The 18,488-nt window shown below is 67.4% G+C and overlaps 2 protein-coding genes across 2 annotated transcripts; both read right to left on the bottom strand.

Moving 5' to 3' along the window:
- Positions 1 to 248: 248 nt before the first annotated feature.
- On the bottom strand, positions 249 to 14,109 carry ATP8B2 (ATPase phospholipid transporting 8B2). Its single transcript, XM_065653798.1, has 27 exons — positions 14,013 to 14,109; positions 11,982 to 12,040; positions 11,323 to 11,436; positions 11,114 to 11,212; positions 10,926 to 10,987; positions 10,760 to 10,832; positions 10,077 to 10,147; positions 9,838 to 9,917; positions 9,496 to 9,654; positions 9,334 to 9,422; positions 9,060 to 9,256; positions 8,233 to 8,441; positions 7,638 to 7,681; positions 7,404 to 7,569; positions 6,298 to 6,486; positions 5,437 to 5,552; positions 5,157 to 5,321; positions 4,957 to 5,068; positions 4,720 to 4,825; positions 4,160 to 4,304; positions 3,456 to 3,639; positions 3,101 to 3,324; positions 2,472 to 2,555; positions 2,050 to 2,295; positions 1,350 to 1,488; positions 1,148 to 1,278; positions 249 to 1,049 (listed from the first exon to the last, which is right to left on the bottom strand). The coding sequence occupies exons 1-27, from the start codon at positions 14,041 to 14,043 to the stop codon at positions 777 to 779; spliced, it is 3,567 nt and encodes a 1,188-aa protein (XP_065509870.1). The 5' UTR covers positions 14,044 to 14,109; the 3' UTR covers positions 249 to 776.
- A 1,639-nt stretch (positions 14,110 to 15,748) lies between these two features.
- Positions 15,749 to 17,858, bottom strand: HAX1 (HCLS1 associated protein X-1). The gene is made up of 7 exons (XM_065653979.1): positions 17,756 to 17,858; positions 17,471 to 17,673; positions 17,250 to 17,377; positions 17,122 to 17,167; positions 16,932 to 17,047; positions 16,188 to 16,338; positions 15,749 to 16,112 (listed from the first exon to the last, which is right to left on the bottom strand). The coding sequence occupies exons 1-7, from the start codon at positions 17,806 to 17,808 to the stop codon at positions 15,994 to 15,996; spliced, it is 816 nt and encodes a 271-aa protein (XP_065510051.1). The 5' UTR covers positions 17,809 to 17,858; the 3' UTR covers positions 15,749 to 15,993.
- Positions 17,859 to 18,488: the final 630 nt, after the last annotated feature.

Genomic DNA, 18,488 nt, shown 5'->3' with positions numbered 1-18,488 from the left:
TACAGCCCCATAAAATGATACAATCCCACCATATAGAAACGCGTCATAAATTAAGACACCCCCATCCTCACCCTCCCCATCCCTCCACCCCAACACAAAATAACCCCCCAAAAACGCACTCCAGATCCTCTTTGGTATCACGGAGAGAGCGGCCCCGGGACCCCCCCAGGACCCCCCGGCGAGGGGACGATGTCCCCCCCAAAGGCTCCGACCCCCGGTGAGGAAGAGGAGGAGGAAGCAGCGGTTGCGACACCCCCGGCGTGGGACCGAATCTCGGCGGCCGTGAACCCGCAAAAATCAGGAAGGAGCCGGAATCGCTTCCCCTTTCCGCCCCCCCCCGGCACTGGGACACACACCAGGGACGGTGACAAGGGGACAGTGACACCCCTGCCCCCCCGCACCGTCCCCGCCTCGAGAAACGAGTCGCTCTGTCCACTTGGAGCAGTTTTCCTTCCCTTTTTTTTTTTCTGTCGTTGTGTTTTTTTTCTGGTTTGTGGCTTTTTTTTTTTCTTTTTTTCTTTATATAAAAAAAGACGCGGGGGTGAGGGGCTGGGCGGGGGGGACAGGGCGCTGTCACCGCCCCCCCGGGCCCCCCGCTCCGGTGGCTCTGGCACGATACATTCGCGTGACGGGGGATTTGACGCTCCGTGAATACTGACTATAGTGGTGGGGGGGTGGACACAGCGTCCGTCCGTCCGTCCGGTATTTTTTTTTTGGTTACGCCGCAGCAATCCTCAGCGCCCCGCGGCCCGAAGCGCACGAAAGGGGCCGCGATTTCACACCTTGAGCGTTTTGTCGGGGCTGCCGGCGCCGCTGTCGCCGCCTTTTTTCTTGCGCAGGGTCTCGATCCAGCCGGCGCTGGGCCGGGCGGCGAAGCCGGCGAGCGCCAGGGAGCTCAGCCGCATGTTCTTCCCGGACATGATGAGCTCCCCGAACCCCTCCTGGTGCGAGAAGGCGTAGCCGGAGCGGCGCGACCCCGCGCGCCCCACGCGCCGCATGCACCGGTGCTGCGTCTTCTGCTTCTTGCGGACCAGCTGGGTGTAGCGCACCTGGGGACGCGGTGACGGCGTCAGGAACCGCCGGCTCGCCGGGGACGGGCCTCCCCCGGTGTGTGCATGTGTCCCCCCCACCCCCGGCGCGGTCTCACCGTGTCGGACAGTTCGGGTTTCAGGTCCAGCTTGAGGAAGCGAAAGGCCACGACGGGCATGATGCAGACGACGGTGGTGAGGGCGATGGTCAGCCAGACCGTGGGCTGCGCCAGCGTGTTCTGCGCGTTACCTGGCGGGGGGACACGGGTCCAGCGCCCGCTGGGGTGGGGGGTATCGCTCGGTAACCCCCCCGGGACTCACCCATGAAGCGGAACTGGTTGGGGAACATCTGGAAGAGGCCGTCGCTGTGCATGGCGAAGAGGATGGCGAAGTAGGCGGCCAGGCTGCCCCAGATGAAGAAGTGGTTGATGGCCGTCCAGAAACCCGTGTCCAGCCCGATCTGGGGGAGAGGGGACGGAGGAGGCAGCGCTCAGGGGATGGTCACCGTGATCAGGGGACGGCCACTGTGCTCAAGGGAGGGCCACCATGCTCAGAGAATGGCCACTGTGCTCAGGGGAAAGGCTGCCATGCTCGAGGAATGGCCACCGTGCTCAGGGATGGCCACCGTGCTCAGGGATGGCCACCAAGCTCAGGGAATGGCCACCAAGCTCAGGGAATGGCCACCAAGCTCAGGGAATGGCCACCACGCTCAAGGAATGGCCACCGAGCTCAAGGAATGGCCACCGAGCTCAAGGAATGGCCACCGTGCTCAGGGACGGCCACCGTGCTCAGGGAATGGCCACCGAGCTCAGGGATGGCCACCGAGCTCAGGGACGGCCACCGAGCTCAGGGAATGGCCACCATGCTCGGGAATGGCCACCGTGCTCGGGAATGGCCACCGTGCTCAGGGACGGCCACCAAGCTCAGGGAATGGCCGCTGTGCTCCCAGCACGGCCGCAGGGCAGGACGGGACCCAAACCTTCCCCTCTGTCGAGCCGGGGGCTCGGGGCCGCGTCCCCACCTGCACGCTGACAACGATGACGAGGGACGTGGCGACGGTGACGGCGAAGGACTGGTAGTCGGCCAGCTGGGCGCCGTCGTCGCGGGTGGCGTCGGCGAAGACGCCGTAGGGGATGAAGAACATGAGGACGGAGGTGTAGATGCCCTGGGCGATGCAGATGAAGAACTCGCGCTTGTTGAAGAGCAGGTTGAGCTGCCCGGGCTCGTAGAGCTTGGGGTACTCCATGCTCCGCTGCTCCGGCACGTCCTGGGGGGGCACAGGACGATTTGGGGACCCCCCCTCCAGCCGCTGGGGCTGCGCCAGCCTCTGCCACCGCCCGCGGAGGGACGAGGACGCGCGGCGGCGCTTTGTCAGCTCGGTGCAGGGCAGCCGGGGCGGCTCCGCGCACACGTGGGGACCCCCCAGCGCTCCCCCCGCCGTACCTGGTCGAAGACGCCCATGGCGAGCACGGGCAGCGAGGTGTAGACGATGTTGTAGAGCGTGATGAAGTACTGGTCGTACACGGTCTGCGCGGAACCGAGCGCTCAGGGGGACGCGAGACGTGACCGCCCCGCGTCCCGCGCGGCCCCCGTGTCCCCGGCAGGGACGGCGGAGCCACCGCCGGCCCCCCCGCCACACGGGCCCCTCGCACCCCCCGCTGCCACGAGCCGGAGGGGTCCCAGGTTGCGTCCTCACCCCGGGATGGAGACACGGAATCACAGGATCATTTTGGTTGGAAAAGAGTTTTAAAATCGTCGAGTTCAAGCGTTACCCCACCCCTGGCACTGAACATGCCCCTGAGAACCTCATCTCTGTGTATTTAAACCCCTCCAGGGATGGCGACTCCAGCACTGCCCTGGGCAGCCTGTTCCAACGCCCCACAGCCCTTTGGGGAAGAAATTCTCCCAAATTTCCAACCTCAGCCTCCCCTGGCGCAACTTGCGGCCGTTTCCTCTGGTCCTGGCGCTTGTTCCCGACCCCCCCGGCTCCAACCCCCGTTCGGGTAATTCAGACACACCCCGAGCATCGGGGTCCCACGGGCAAAACCCCCCAACCCGCCTCGGCCACGCACCTGTGCCGAGAAGCCGCAGAAGAAGCCGAACCAGAAGTGGACCATGGTGAAGGCGAAGTTCTTGTAGAAGAAGTAGCAGAGGAACTTGCACATGCGCAGGTAGGACCAGCGCCCGTGCACCAGGAGCAGGCGCTGCAGGAATTTGAACTGGGAGAAGGAGTAGTCGGAGGCCAGCACTGCCTGGATGCCCTCCTGCCCGCTGATCCCCACCCCGATGTGGGCGGCTGCGGAGGGAAGAGACGCGCGGGGTCGGGAGGGAGCACCAGGGACCGGCGGTGACACAGAGGGACAAGGACAGAGGCCGCCACATGCTCCAGGATGGTGCGAGGCGGGACGTGTGCCTCCCCAAACTCACTCTTGATCATGCTGACGTCGTTGGCCCCGTCCCCGATGGCCAAGGTGACGGCTTTCTTGTACTTCTTCACCAGCTCCACCACCTGGGCTTTCTGCAGGGGCGTCACGCGGCAGCAGATGACGGCTTTACAGGCGCACGCCGTCTCCAGGAATTCCACCTCCATGTCGGCCTCCAGCGCGTGGGCCTGCGGGGACAGCGGGGGGACGGTGGGGGACACGGCCGGGACCGCTGCCCCGTCACGAAGATGATGTCGAGCCACCAAGATGCTGGAGGGAGTGGAGCATCTCCCTGCCGAGGAAAGGCTGAGGAGCTGGGGCTCTGGAGCTGGAGAAGAGGAGACTGAGGGCTGAGCTCATTCATGGGGATCAATATGGAAAGGGGGAGTGTCAGGAGGATGGAGCCAGGCTCTTCTGGGTGACAGCCAGTAACAGGACAAGGGGCAATGGGTGCAAACTGGAACACAGGAGGTTCCGCTTGAATAGGAGAAGAAACTTGTTCGCGGTGAGGGTGCCAGAGCCTGGCCCAGGCTGCCCAGGGAGGTTGTGGAGTCTCCTTCTCTGCAGACATTCCAACCCGCCTGGACACCTTCCTGTGTAACCTCAGCTGGGTGCTCCTGCTCCGGCGGGGGGATTGCACTGGATGAGCTTCCGAGGTCCCTTCCAACCCCTGACACCCTGGGGTTCCGTCACACCCAGCGTCCCTACCAGGCTGTGCCCGTTGATGACCAGGGCGTATTCGCCCGCGATGGCTTCCAGCACCGAGGTGAGCTTGGAGGAGCAGAGTTTCTCCTGGTAGGAGAAGCCGTTGGCCGTGGAGTGCGACGCATCCATCATCTTCTCCCGGGCCTTCCTGGGGAGAAAGAGAACCGGAGAAGAATCATCAAATCGTTCAGGTTGGAAAAGAGCTTTAAGATCGAGTCCAACCATAACCCAGCCCTGGCACTGCCCCGTGTCCCTGAGAACCTCATCTCTGGGTATTTTCAACCCCTCCAGGGATGGCGACTCCAGCACTGCCCTGGGCAGCCTGTTCCAACGCCCCACAGCCCTTTGGGGAAGAAATTCTCCCAAATTTCCAACCTCAACCTCCCCTGGCGCAACTTGCGGCCGTTTCCTTTCATCCTGGCGCTTGTTCCTGGGGAGCAGAGCCCGACCCCCCCTGGCTCCAAGCTCCTTTCAGGCAGTTGCAGAGAGTCAGGGCCTCCCGATTTTGGACATTTCTGCACCCCCCGGCTCCCCCCGCGTCCCCTCTGCCCCCCGACTCTCACCTGAGCTCCTCTCGCACCTCCAGCACAGTGTGACCCGTCACCACGAACACCTCGGTCACGTCGTCCGTCAGCATCTTGCAGGAGTAGCCGATGTTCACGGCCGTTTCTGGGGACGGGAAACCAGCGGCTGAGCCAGGGTCACCTCGGGGGGGGTGGCATCTGTCCCCCCGTCCCCCGGGCAGCTGGGATCCAGCCCGTGACCGTCCCCGTCCCCCGCCAGCCCCCCCAGCGCCTCACCCTGCTTGTCCCCCGTCAGCACCCAGATCTTGATGTTGGCCAGCGTCAGGATGGCGATGGTTTCGGGGACCCCCTGCTGCAGTTTGTCCTCGATGGCCGTGGCTCCCAGCAGCTTGGGCGGCGGGGACAGACCCAAAAAGGCGACAGCTCAACCGGGGCTGCCCCGCCGCCGTGTCCCACCCCCCCAGCCCTCCCCGTACCATCATATCGCGCTCCACCTCGTCGTAGAGCCGAGCCAGGCGATCCTCCCGCGCCTCGGGGACGCTGCTGGCGCGGCGCAGCCGCTCGGCCCAGTCCTCGTAGTAACTCTCCTCCAGGTCTTTGTACGCCAGCACCAGCGTCCGCAGCCCCTCGCCGGCGTATTCCTGCAAGCGCCCGGCGCTGGGTGCGCGGGCAGAGCCCGGCGGTGGCCCCCAGACCCTCGTGGCCCCCCGGGACAGGGGACGAACCAGCCCGTGCTCCCGTCCCCGCCCCGCTCACGTTGAGGTGGTCGGTGGTGACGTTGCTCAGGTCCTGGTTGAGGGGGTGCAGCCGCTCCAGCAAGATGGTGTCGGCGCCTTTGCAGTACAGCCGGATCTTGCCCTCGGGGCTGCGGACTGCGGGGGGGACGGCGGACACGCTGCTGGATTCGGGGGGGGGCAGGAGCAGGTTCCCGCTCCAACCCCCGGCCCTGACCCCGCGACGTCTCCGCAGTCACGTCACCACCCGTGTGGGGCTGGTCCCCGGCACCAGAACCCAGACCCCAGCCCCGCTGTGACCCCCCAGCCCCACGGGGACCCTCCCAGCCCCACGGGGACCCCCCAGCCCCGCTGTGACCCCCCAGCCCCGCTGTGACCCTCCCAGCCCCACTGTGACCCCCCAGCCCCACGGGGACCCTCCCAGCCCCACGGGGACCCCCCAGCCCCACTGTGACCCCCCAGCCCCACTGTGACCCCCCAGCCCCACGGGGACCCTCCCAGCCCCACTGTGTCCCCCTCAGTCCCACCATGACCCTCCAAACCCCACTGTGACCCCCCTAAGCCCCACTGCAAACCCTCAGCCCCACGGGGACCCTCCCAGCCCCACGGGGACCTTTGCACCCTCACCGTGACCCTCCCAGCCCCATCGTAACCCTCCAAACCCCACTGTGACCCCCAAGCCCCACTGCAACCCTCCCAGCCCCACCACGACCCTCCCAGCCCCACGGCAGCCCCGTCAGCCCCACCACGACCCTCCCAGCCCCACTGTGACCCCCCCAGCCCCACGGCAGCCCCATCAGCCCCACGGGGACCCTCCCAGCCCCACTGTGACCCCCCCAGCCCCACGGCAGCCCCACTGTGCCCCCCCCGCCCCCCGGCTCACCGATGACGGACATGCGCTTGCGGATGTTGTTGAAGTCCAGGATGGCCAGCAGCTGGTAGGTGACGGCCCGGCCCAGCTCCTGCACCGTGATGGTCTTGGGCGTGCGGGACCGGAACACGAAGCCGAAGTTCCTGGCGGCCGCCACCAACGCGCCCTCGTCCGGGGACTGAGCCTTGTAGAACAGCTCCCCTGGGGACAGCGGGGGGGGTCACAGCGCTGGGGGGGGTCACAGTGCAGGGGGGGACACAGCACTGGGGGTCACAACACCAGGGGGTCACAACACCGGAGGGGACACAGTGCAGGGGGGGACATAGCACTTGGGGGGGTCACAGCACTGGGGGGGTCATAGCACTTGGGGGAAACAGCACTGGGGGGACACAGCCTGGGGGGGTCGCAGCGTTTGGGGGGTCACAGCGCCGGGGGGGTCACAGCACTAGGGGGTCATAGCACTGGGGGGTCACAGTGCTGGGGGGTCACAGTGCCAGGAGGGACACAGCACTTAGGGGGTCACAGTGCCGGGGGGGTCACAGCGCTTGGGGGTCACAGTGCTGGGGGGTCGCAGCGTTTGGGGGGTCGCAGTGCCGGGGGGGTCACAGCACCACGGGGGTCACAGCACTGGGGGTCACAGTGCCGGGGGGGTCACAGTGCCAGGAGGGACACAGCAATGGGGAGACACAGCACTTAGGGGGTCACAGTGCCGGGGGGGTCACAGCGCTTGGGGGTCACAGTGCTGGGGGGTCGCAGCGTTTGGGGGGTCGCAGTGCCGGGGGGGTCACAGCACCACGGGGGTCACAGCACTGGGGGTCACAGTGCCGGGGGGGTCACAGTGCCAGGAGGGACACAGCAATGGGGAGACACAGCACTTAGGGGGTCACAGCGCTGGGGGGGTCACAGCACTAGGGGGTCATAGCACTTAAGGGGTCACAGCGCCGGGGGGGTCACAGCGCCGGGGGGGTCACAGCATTTGGGGGGGTCACAGTGCCAGGAGGGACACAGCAATGGGGGGACACAGCAATGGGGGGACACAGCACTTAGGGGGTCACAGCGCCGGGGGGGTCACAGCGCCGGGGGGGTCACAGCGCCGGGGGGCCGGGCCCCACGCCCACCTTGGCTCTTCTCCTCGGACATGACAGTGTGGCAGAGCGAGAGCAGGCGGAAGAACTCGTGCACGTGGGGGTCTCCCAGTTTGACGGCTTCCAGCAGGCTGGGGTCCCAGAACTGGAACCGCGGGTCCGCCAGCGGGTTGAAGGAGAAGTCGACGGGTTCCGGTCTCTGCCGGGGGGGATGGGGGGGTCACCCCGCTGCGGCACGGCCCAGCGCCGGCCCCGCGGTGCCCTTACCTCTCCCAGCTCCGCCTTGGGACCCAGCACGTCCTGCACGTCACCTGCGAGACGGGGCAGCGAGTGAGCGGGGACACGGACCCACTGCCCCCAATGTGCTGCTTTGACTGAAAATGGGTTAATTTTCCTCATGCACTTACAAACCTTTCTTTTCCATAGCTCACACGCTCATTATCTGGGCTTAGTTTGAGAACAAGAGACAACAGCCCAGCACAGAGTTAATGTTTGGAATCGCTCTGCTCTGAGAGCCAAGGACACTCTGAGCTCTGCCCACAGGTGTGAGGCAGCGAGGAAGGGGATGGACGGACAGAGCTGGACGGACACCCAGACTGAGCAATCAGAGCGTTCCAGCCCGTTAGTGTCATGCTAATTATCAAAGGAGAGTTGGGACCTTCCAGCCTCTCTCTGGGGTTTCTCGCTCTTGCTCTCGGGCGTTTTCTCTGTGTTTATCTCAATCCAAGTTTCAATTCTCTCCCCTATTGGGGGGCAGGAGGTGAGTGAGCGGCTGCGTGGTTCTATTGCCAGCCCGGGTTAAACTGTGACACCCAAAACCTCTGCGGGAGGGAGCCGGAGCATCCCACCCCCCGGCGCTCACCGTAGCTGTGCCCGTTCACCGAGCACTTGCTGAAGACCATGATGTTCTGGGTGAGGGTGCCAGTCTTGTCGGAGAAGATGTACTCGACCTGGCCCAGCTCCTCGTTGAGGGTGGTGGTCCGCGCCTCGGCCGGCGTGCGCCGCTTGGCGCAGTACATCTTCTTGTCCCAGTTGATGAAGTAGCTGTGCCCCAGCCGGATCACCTCCACGCTGCCAAGGGGACACGGCCGGGTGTCACCGGCGCCGGGTGACGCCGCCGAGCCGGTGCCGGGGACGCGCGCGCCCACCCCGGACCACCCGCGGTTCCCCCCGAACCGCTGCTCCTGTCCCGTGCCCGCTCCTACCGACAGCCGCCGCCAAGCCAGGGCTGGGGACACGGGGCCCGGCACCGAGGGGACGTCCCACCGGGCATCTCGCACACCTACACGCCCCCAGACCCCCTCCCCGGCCCCCCGGGGCAGCCGGCAATGAGCTAGTGGGAGGGGTGGGGGCGACACGTTCTTACCTCGGGGCTAAGGGTGACAGAACCCATGCTGGGGAACGAAAAGAGAGAGAAATTAAAAGAGAGAGAGAAGAGGACAGTGCAGGAGCCTGGGAGCTGCGCGGGGCCGGGGGGGGACAGAGCAAAATAACCAGCGTGCAGCCAGGGTGGGGAGAGATGAGCAGCCAGACAGACGCAGCCGGGGGGGGAACATGTGGGGTGCCAGGTTTTGGGGTATCCCCGAGGGCAGCCCCCCCCGCGCGCACAGCTCCGTCCCTGTGTCCCCTCCCCGCAGGGCACCCCGAATTAATTCCCCCCACCTCCTCGCCCAGCCCTTCGGCCCCTACCTCACGTAGAGCGAGATGGGCACCACGGTGTTGAGGATGATGATGTAGGACCAGAAGGACAGGAAGCCGGAGAAGAAGGCACTGTGCACCCCCTCGTCCCAGGGCAGGTAGATCTGGAAGCAGACGCCCACCTCGTGCTCCCAGATGGCGTTGCCGATGGCCAGGATCACCCCCATGCACACCAGGAAGCCGAAAATCTGGGGACGGGACGGGGGGGACATCAGAGCCCTCGAGCCGGAGCCGGGGGCTCGTCCGGGATCCCCGTCCCGCGTACCCAGAGCACCAGCGTGTTCATCAGCCGGTCGATGCTCGTCCGCTTGAACTTGGTCCGGCCGCTGTTCTGCATCAGCTTCGTGTCGGGCCCTGCGGAGAGGGGAGGGGGTCAGGGGGGGCTCCCCGTTCCGTGCCCCGCGGCGGCCGCACCGGCCCGACCCACCTGCGAAGACGACGAGGCCGAAGCACCACTCGGTGTTGCGCAGGACGCAGCCCCGCAGCAGCATGTTCTGGTTGCTCAGGGGGTATTTGTTCTCCTTCCAGTACAGCGTCCCCCCAAACTTGTCCAGCTTGTTGTTGGGGGGTTCGCAGATCACTTCGCCTGGGAAAAGGGGGGACGGCTCAGCTGTCACCGGCCTTTTCCACGCGCCCAGTTCCATCCCAGTGCTCCCAGTACCATCCCCAAGCTCCACACTTCGACACGGCGCGGAGGGTCCTGGTCTCTCCGGGGGGACCCACACCGGGGGACAGAGCGGGGACCCCGGCGGGGGTCGCAGGCACTCACCGTCAAACCCGGCCAGCTTGCCGGTGTCCCCCAGCTCCGAGGTGACGGGGATGGCCTGGCGCACCTTCATGTTGGTCTCTCTGCACACAACGAAGCGCCGCGGCGCGGGGTGAGCGGCGGCCGGGCGGGGAGGACGCTCGCCAATGCTCCCCGGGTTCAGCTCCCGTTTGTTCTCATCGCCGCCGCTCGCCTTCCCCTGTCACACGGGGGGGGACACGGGGCGAGCGGGGGCCACCTACCCGTCCAGCTCCGAGGTCTCTATGTAGCACAAGCCGTGGGGTTCGCTGCTGGACAGGAGGAGCAGGTCGGCCTGCCGGGGAGACACGGGGAGCGCTGGGCTGGCACCGGGGGGCTCCCGGTTCAAGGGGCATCGGGGACAAGTCTCTGGGGACACCACGTGTCCCCGGCCACCACCGCCCGAGCCAAACCCCCAGAGATCAAACGTGGCTCAAGCACCACAACCTAAACACAGGCTGGCAAGTCGGAGAATCACAGAATCGTTTTGGTTGGAAAAGCCGCTGGAGATCGTGGAGTCCAAGCGTTCCGCCAGCCCTGGCACTGCCCATGGCCCTGAGAACCTCATCTCTGGGTATTTAAACCCCTCCAGGGATGGCGACTCCAGCACTGCCCTGGGCAGCCTGTTCCAATGCCCCACAGCCCTTTGGGGAGAAATTCTCCCAAATTTCCAACCTCAACCTCCCCTGGCGCAACCTGAGGCCGTTTCCCCAGCTCCCTCAGCCGCTCCCATCACACTTGTGCTCCAGCCTCTTCCCCAGCTCCGTTCCCTTCTCTCAACTCGCTCCAGCTCCTCAAACTCTTTCTCATCGTGAGGAGCCCCAGAGGAGGTGCCGGAGGGTCCCGAAAGCCGAGCGGGCGCAGCACCACGTGGCGCTGCGGGGCCCCGTCCCGGCGCCGCGCTCACCGCCACAAACTGGTTGTTCTCCAGCTTGATGATGTCTCCGACGCGGACGTTCATCCACTGCTCCTGCCGCAGCCTGCGGGGGGGACACGGAGGGACGCAGGCGGGAGCCGCTGCCACCGCCCGTCCCCTGCCCGCTGCCCCCGCGTCCCCTCCCTGTGACACTCACACTCCGCCGATCAGCACCTGAGACTGACGGTTGTTCACCTGGTTGTCGCTTTTATGGCGGAACTGGGCGCGGAGGGGAAAAGGCGACAGCGTCAACCGCGACGGGGACGGGGTCCCGTGTCCCCCCCAGCAAAGTCCCCGTGTCCTGCAGCCGCCCCCCGGGGACAGGGACACGCGGGGGCCACTCACATAGTCGTCGGTGGCGTCTTTGACGGCGGTGATGGTTAAGACAAGAACCAAAGGCACGATGGTGGTGAACCAGGAGAGCGAGGAGATCTGGGGGATCAGCTGGGGACGGAGACGGGGGTCACAGGGGACCCCAGACCCCAACCAAGCTCGGGGGAGGGCAGGGCAGGGCAGGGGGGCCCCGTTTGCCCTCCTGACCCCCCCAAAATTACCTGCAGGATGAGGAGGAAGAGGAAATAGGTGTTGGCCACTTCCTGGAACTGCTCGAAGAGGTTGACGGGCAGGAAGGTGACGATGTTGTACTTGGAGGTCTTGATGCAGTTGCTCTGGGGACGAGAAGGGGGGGTCAGGAGCCACCGAGGCCCCGCGACCCCCCAACATCGCTCGGGGGGGGTGGGCAGGGCTGCCGCTCACCGTCCCCCCAGTTTGGGAGCTCCAGAGCCCCTCGAGCGGCCGGTTCCTCCCTCTCGGTCCCCAGTTGGTGACAGGGACATCACCCAGTGCCCCCCAAGGGGTGACCCCAGCCCAGACCCCCTGTCCCACCCCCCCAGCCAGAAATAACCTCAGTGTGGGGCAGGGAGACCAAGGCGAGCGCTGCCCCTCCAGAAGCTCATTAATTAGCTAGAAGCTCGTCAGGGTGCAGGCAGAGCTGGGGGTGTCGGATGGGGGGGCTGCGCGCGTCCCCCCCCCATGGCAGCGCCCCTGCCCCCTCCCACCAGACCCATTAACAACTCATCAGCACCGTTTTCTCAGGGACAAACGGCTGGGTTTAGCTCTGCTGACCCCGGGGGTGACGCAGGTGTGTGTGTGACCCCCCCCCGCCAAAACCTGCCCGAGGGAGGGGGGGCTGGGGCCGGGCCCCCCCACTCACCGCGTACTGGAACTTCTCGTTGTACTCCCGCGCGTTGGCTCGCACCCGCCGCTCCTCCTCTGCGGCACAGCGCCCGTCAGCCTGCACCCCAAAACCCTGCACCCCCAGAACCCCCCCTGCACCCCCAGGGCTCTCCCTGCACCCCCAGACCCCACAGAACCCACCCTGCACCCCCAGACCCCACAGAACCCACCCTGCACCCCCAGAACTCCCCTGCACCCCCAGAGCTCCCCCTGCACCCCCAGACCCCACAGAACCCACCCTGCACCCCCAGACCCCACAGAACCCACCCTGCACCCCCAGAACCCCCCTGCACCCCCAGACCCCACAGAACCCACCTTGCACCCCCAGAACCCCCCTGCACCCCCAGAGCTCCCCCTGCACCCCCAGAGCCCACAGAACCCACCTTGCACCCCCAGATCCCCCCCTGCACCCCAGATCTCCCTGTGCACCCCCAGACACCAACCCTGGATATCTGCACCCCCAGACCCACAGCCCTGCACACCCAGACCCCCCTGCACCCCCAGATCTCCCTGTGCACCCCCAGACCCCCAGCCCTGGATATCTGCACCCCCAGACCCCCAGCCTTGGATATTTGGACCCCCAGACCCCCACCCCTGGATACCTGCACCCCCAGACCCCCACCCCTGGGTATCTGCACCCCCAGACCCCCAGCCCTGCACCCCCAGACCCCCACCCCTGGATACCTGCACCCCCAGACCCCCAGCCTTGGATATTTGGACCCCCAGACCCCCAACCCTGGATACCTGCACCCCCAGACCCACAGCCCTGCATCCCCAGCCCCCCACCCCTGGATACCTGCACCCCCAGCCCTGCACACCCAGACCCCCCCTGCACCCCCAGATCTCCCTGTGCACCCCCAGATCCCCAGCCCTGGATAGCCGCACCCCCAGACCCCGAGCCCTGGATATCTGCACCCCCAGACCCCCAGCCTTGGATATTTGGACCCCCAGACCCCCATCCCTGGATACCTGCACCCCCAGACCCCCACCCCTGGGTATCTGCACCCCCAGACCCCCAGCCCTGCACCCCGAGACCCCCACCCCTGGGTATCTGCACCCCCAGACCCCCAGCCCTGCACCCCGAGACCCCCACCCCTGGGTATCTGCACCCCCAGATCCCCAGCCCTGCACCCCCAGACCCCCACCCCTGGGTATCTGCACCCCCAGATCCCCAGCCCTGCACCCCCAGACCCCCACCCCTGGGTATCTGCACCCCCAGACCCCCAGCCCTGCACCCCGAGACCCCCACCCCTGGATACCTGCACCCCCAGACCCCCAGCCTTGGATATTTGGACCCCCAGACCCCCAACCCTGGATACCTGCACCCCCAGCCCCCCAGCCCTGCACACCCAGACCCTCCCTGCACCCCCAGATCTCCCTGTGCACCCCCAGACCCCCAGCCCTGGATATCTGCACCCCCAGACCCCGAGCCCTGGATATCTGCACCCCCAGACCCCCAGCCTTGGATATTTGGACCCCCAGACCCCCACCCCTGGATACCTGCACCCCCAGACCCCCACCCCTGGGTATCTGCACCCCCAGACCCCCAGCCCTGCACCCCCAGACCCCCACCCCTGGATACCTGCACCCCCAGACCCCCAGCCCTGCATCCCCAGCCCCCCACCCCTGGATACCTGCACCCCCAGCCCTGCACACCCAGACCCCCCCTGCACCCCCAGATCTCCCTGTGCACCCCTAGATCCCCAGCCCTGGATAGCTGCACCCCCAGACCCCCAGCCCTGGATATTTGCACCCCTAGACCCCCAGCCCTGCACCCCCAGCCCCCCAGCCCTGCAGCCCCAGCCCTGCACCCCCCACCCACCCTCCCCGCCGGGATCGCGGCCCCGCGCTCCCTTCAGGGGCCGGTCCCGGGGCACGGCCATGACTGCGGGTCCATCCCCGGGCCCTCCCGCCCCGCCCCGCCGCGTTACCGGGACAACGGCCGCCCCGGGGCCCACCGGAACCCACCGGAACCCAGCGGGGCCTCCCGGTTCCCCGCCCCGCTCACCTGGGGCCCGGCGGGCCGCGCACCGCTCCATGGCCCGCGGCCCCGCAGCCCATGGGGAGCGGGCGGCCGGGGCCGGGGCCGGGGCCGGTGGCGGGGCCGCTGCGGCCCCGCTGCTGCTGCCGCTGCCGCCGCTCAGCGCCCCATGGCCGCGGCGGCGCCGGTCGGCGGCGGAAGTGGCGGGGAAGGGGAGGCGGGGCGGCGGGAGGGGCGGGGGGACAGCGGGGGGCATGGGCAGCCCGGGGGGTGTCAGGGGCAGCACCAGGGGGGTGTCAGGGGGGGACCCGGGGGGTCGTGGGGAGCCGGGGGTGGGGGGTCCTGGGGGTGTCAGGGGGGTCCTGGGGGGTCAGGGACAGTCCCGGGGGGTGTCAGGGGGGTCCTGGGGGGCCAAAGGGGGTCTGGGGGGTCAGGGACAGTCTCGGGGGGTATCAGGGGCAGCACGAGAGGGGGTATCGGGGGGGACCCGGGGGGTCTTGGGGGTCTCAGGGGCAGCCCTGGGGGGTCGTGCGGAGCCGGGGGTGGGGGGTCCTGGGGGTGTCAGGGGGGTCCTGGGGGGCCAAAGGGGGTCTGGGGGGTCAGGGACAGACCTGGGGGGTGTCAGGGGGGTCCTGGGGGGCCAAAGGGGGTCTGGGGGGTCAGGGACAGACCTGGGGGGTGTCAGGGGGGTCCTGGGGGGCCCAAAGCGGGTCTTGGGGGGTCAGGGACAGTCTCGGGGGGTATCAGGAGCAGCCCCGGGGGTCCTGGGGGTCCAGGGGGGGTCTTGAGGAACCAGGGGCAGCCCCAGGGGGGGTCCCGGTGTAACAACCCCGGGGGGTCCCAGGGGGTATCAGGGGCAGCACCAGGGGGGGTATCGGGGGGGACCCGGAGGGCTACGGGGGGTCTTGGGGGTCTCAGGAGCAGCCCCAGGGGGGTCGTGGGGAGCCGGGAGTGGGGGGTCCCAGGGGGCCAAAGGGGGCCTGGGGGGGTCAGGGGCAGCCCCGGGGGTCCTGGGGCACATGGCAGGGTCTTGGGGGACCAGGGACAGCCCCGGTGCGATGGGCCCCGCTCACGGGGAGCAAGAGGGGCCTGAACGGAGGTTGCAGCCAGGGGGTGTTGGGCTCTGCTCCCCAGGAACAAGCGCCAGGACCAGAGGAAACGGCCTCAAGTTGCGCCAGGGGAGGTTGAGGTTGGATCTGGGGAACAATTTCTTCCCCAAAGGGCTGTGGGGTGTTGGAACAGGCTGCCCAGGGCAGTGCTGGAGTCGCCATCCCTGGAGGGGTTTAAAGTACAGAGAGACGAGGTTCTCAGGGACATGGGGCAGTGCCAGGGCTGGGGTTAACGCTTAGACTCCATGATTTTAAAGCTCTTTTCCATCCCAAATGATTCTGTGACTCTCCGACTTCAAATCAATCAGCACCAAACCGCGAGGAGACGCCCGGCAGGGACCAGTGTCCCGCGTGGGGACAGGGCCAGCGATGGCAGCGCCCCCCGGCAGGAGCCCCCCAGGACCCCCGAGCGGCCGCGGGGAACCCAGACCTCGCTCAGATGAGCCGGCGCCGGCATTTTACCCGAGGGACGCCCCCTTTTCCCTGCCCGATCCCTGTCCAAGCCGCAGCCGCAGGCAGCGCTAATGAAGAGCCCTTAGAAAAGCTCCAGGACAGGCCGAGCGCGGCGCGGGCAGGACCGTGGAGGGGGGGTCGTGCGGGTCCCTGCCCCCAAACCAGGGGGGTTCCAGCCTGAAGGAGCCCGGCAGGTCGCCGTTAGCATAAATAAACTTTATTTCTTTGTACACACATACATATGTGACCCCCACGGGGTCCCCCCAGCCCGGGCACCAGCTCCGCGGAGGATCTGACCCATCCGCAATAAAAACAAGGCAGGGAGAAGAGGCTGCCGCTCACCCCCCGCCCCGGACGGAGCCGGAATCCATCCCCACACCTCAGTAAACAGTGGGGTCCCCCGACCTCTCGCACATTCGGGGTGCTCGTCCTGGCGGGGGGCACAGCTACCAGCCAGAGAACCAGCGGCGGAAGAAGGTGCCCAGCGCAGAGGAGGCGTCGCTCAGGTTGGGGGCGCGGAGCTCGTCTTGTCGCGGCCACGAGTCCGTGAAGTGCGCCAGCTCCCCTGCAAGAGCAGCGGGAGCCGCTCAGGGGGCGCCCCAAACCCTCCGCTCGCCCCCCACCCCGGTGCCGCACTCACGGTCGTCCATGTTGAGCACCTCCTCGTGGTAGTCGCGGCGCTGCCCGTCCTCCTTGGTGGTGGTGATGAAGGCCTGGTCTCCTCTCCGGCGCGTCACCGTGGTCTCGCGGTGGCCCTGGCTGTCCTGCACGGTTCGGCGCTCCTCCACCGCCTGCCATGGAGCACCGCGACCTCAGAGACACCGATGCCGCCACCACAGCGTCCCCAAGTCACCCCCAACCCGCTGGGGACACCACAGCATCCCCAAGTCACCCCCAGCCCACCAGGGACACCACGGTGTCCCCGAGTCACCCCCAGCCTGCCAGGGACACCACAGCATCCCCAAGTCACCCCCAACCCACTGGGGACAGCACAGTGTCCCCAAGTCACCCCCAGCCCGCCGGGGACACCACAGCATCCCCAAGTCACCCCCAGCCCGCCAGGGACACCACAGCGTCCCCAAGTCAGCCCCAGCCCACCAGGGACACCACAGCATCCCCAAGTCACCCCCAACCCACTGGGGACAGCACAGTGTCCCCAAGTCACCCCCAGCCCGCTGGGGACACCACAGCGTCCCCAAGTCACCCCCAGCCCGCCGGGGACACCACAGCGTCCCCAAGTCACCTCCAACCCGCTGAGGACACCACAGTGTCCTGAAGTCAGCCCCAGCCCACCAGGGACACCACAGCGTCCCCAAGTCACCCCCAGCCCGCCGGGGACACCACAGCGTCCCCAAGTCAGCCCCAGCCCGCCGGGGACACTCACCCCGTCAGGGAGCGTCACTTTGGTGACAGAGACGCTCTTGAAGTACGAGCGGGTCTCGGGCTCGTCAGGTCTCAGGATGGTTCCCAGCCCCGCCGAGGACACCTGGGAGTCCAGGTCTGCGCGGGAGACGTGTGACGGTGACAGCGGCGCGGGGGACACAGAGACCCCCTGTCCCCGCACCACCACCCACCTTGATCTTCCTTGAGCGCAGGAGGAGCCGGGCGAGCGTCGTCCAGCTGCAAGGCAAAGCCGGTGACACAAAGCACGACGCGAGGTGACACAAGGTGACCCCGCGACGGCCAAACCCACGTCACCCACCCCCAGGAAGGGCGTCCAGGGCCGGGGGTCGCTGGGACCCTCGGGGTCTCCCGAGGCCGCACCGGGAGCGGGACCGTCCGGTTCCTTCAGCATGGAGTCCCGCAGCGGGCGGCGGGGCTGGGGGGGCTCTGGGGGGCACAGGGGGGGCGCGGTCAGGCCGGGGTGACCCAGGGACCCCGCTCGGCCCCCCGGGGTGGGGGGCGGCCCCTTCCCATCCCCACCGAAGGGCTGGGGGGGCCCGGCCCAGGCCCCCCCGAAGAGCCCCAGGAGCTCCCCCATGTCCCGGAACAGCTCCTCGAAGGCGCCGCGGGAGCCGCCGGGGGTGAAGCCGAAATCCTGGGGGGGCTGCGCCAAGGACGGGCCGGCATCGGCCTCCTCTTCGTCCTCCTCGTCCCACGCCGCGCCGAATAGCGGGTCCCGGGGCCTGTGGGACCGCGGCGCTGAGAGACACCCGGCCCGGGGGCAGCGGGGGGGACCGGGGCGGGGCGGGGGGGTGGTGTCGGTACCTGCCGCGCCCGGGGAAGCCGAAGAAACCGCGAAACGCGTCGTAAAAACTCATCGCGCCTCCTCCGCCCTCCGCTCGCTGCGGCCCGCCTGCCGTAAAGCGCCGCGGGCGCAAGCAGCGCCGGAAAGCGCCGCCAGATGTCGCGAAGCGCCGGGGAACTGGAGCGGAGGCGGATTCGCGGGGCCCGATCCTGGGACGCGGGGCCCGATCCTGGGGCCTCGTCCCACCCCCACGGCCACATCCCGCCCCACAGACCCCCCCCCGTGCTCTTCCCACGGCGGATCCTTCCCCAGGGGAGGGGCCCGAGGCGGCTCTAGGACCTCCCGGTGTCCCTGTTCCACCCCCCTCCCTAAAACAGGACCCCCAGCAGCACCAGATGGCACAAAAAATAACAGGGAGGGGGACACAGGGGACAAGGGACATTGTCCCTGTGGTGGGGGGGGAAAAAAAAATCCACAAAATGGGGAGAAAAAAGATGGGGAGGGGTGGGGGGGAACCAGCCCCTGTGGCAAAAATGGCAGGGGGGGGGAGATGAAAAAATGCAGACGTGAGGTTGTGAGTTTTATTGGCTTTAGTAAATCACCCGCGGTGGGGGGGGCTGCGGCTCAAAGGTCTGAACTGAAAAATAACAAGATCTGGACTGTGTAGGGAAAAAAAAAAAAAAAAAGAGCAAAAAAAATCCCCAACTGAAGAGCAGAAGGTTCCTAGAGCGTGCGGGGGGGGGGCAGGAAAAC

Source organism: Caloenas nicobarica, chromosome 31 (assembly GCF_036013445.1).
Source record: "Caloenas nicobarica isolate bCalNic1 chromosome 31, bCalNic1.hap1, whole genome shotgun sequence".
Lineage (NCBI taxonomy): Eukaryota > Metazoa > Chordata > Aves > Columbiformes > Columbidae > Caloenas > Caloenas nicobarica.
The sequence above is the reverse complement of the archived record's forward strand: the minus strand, read 5'-3'. Positions and strand labels throughout refer to the sequence as shown.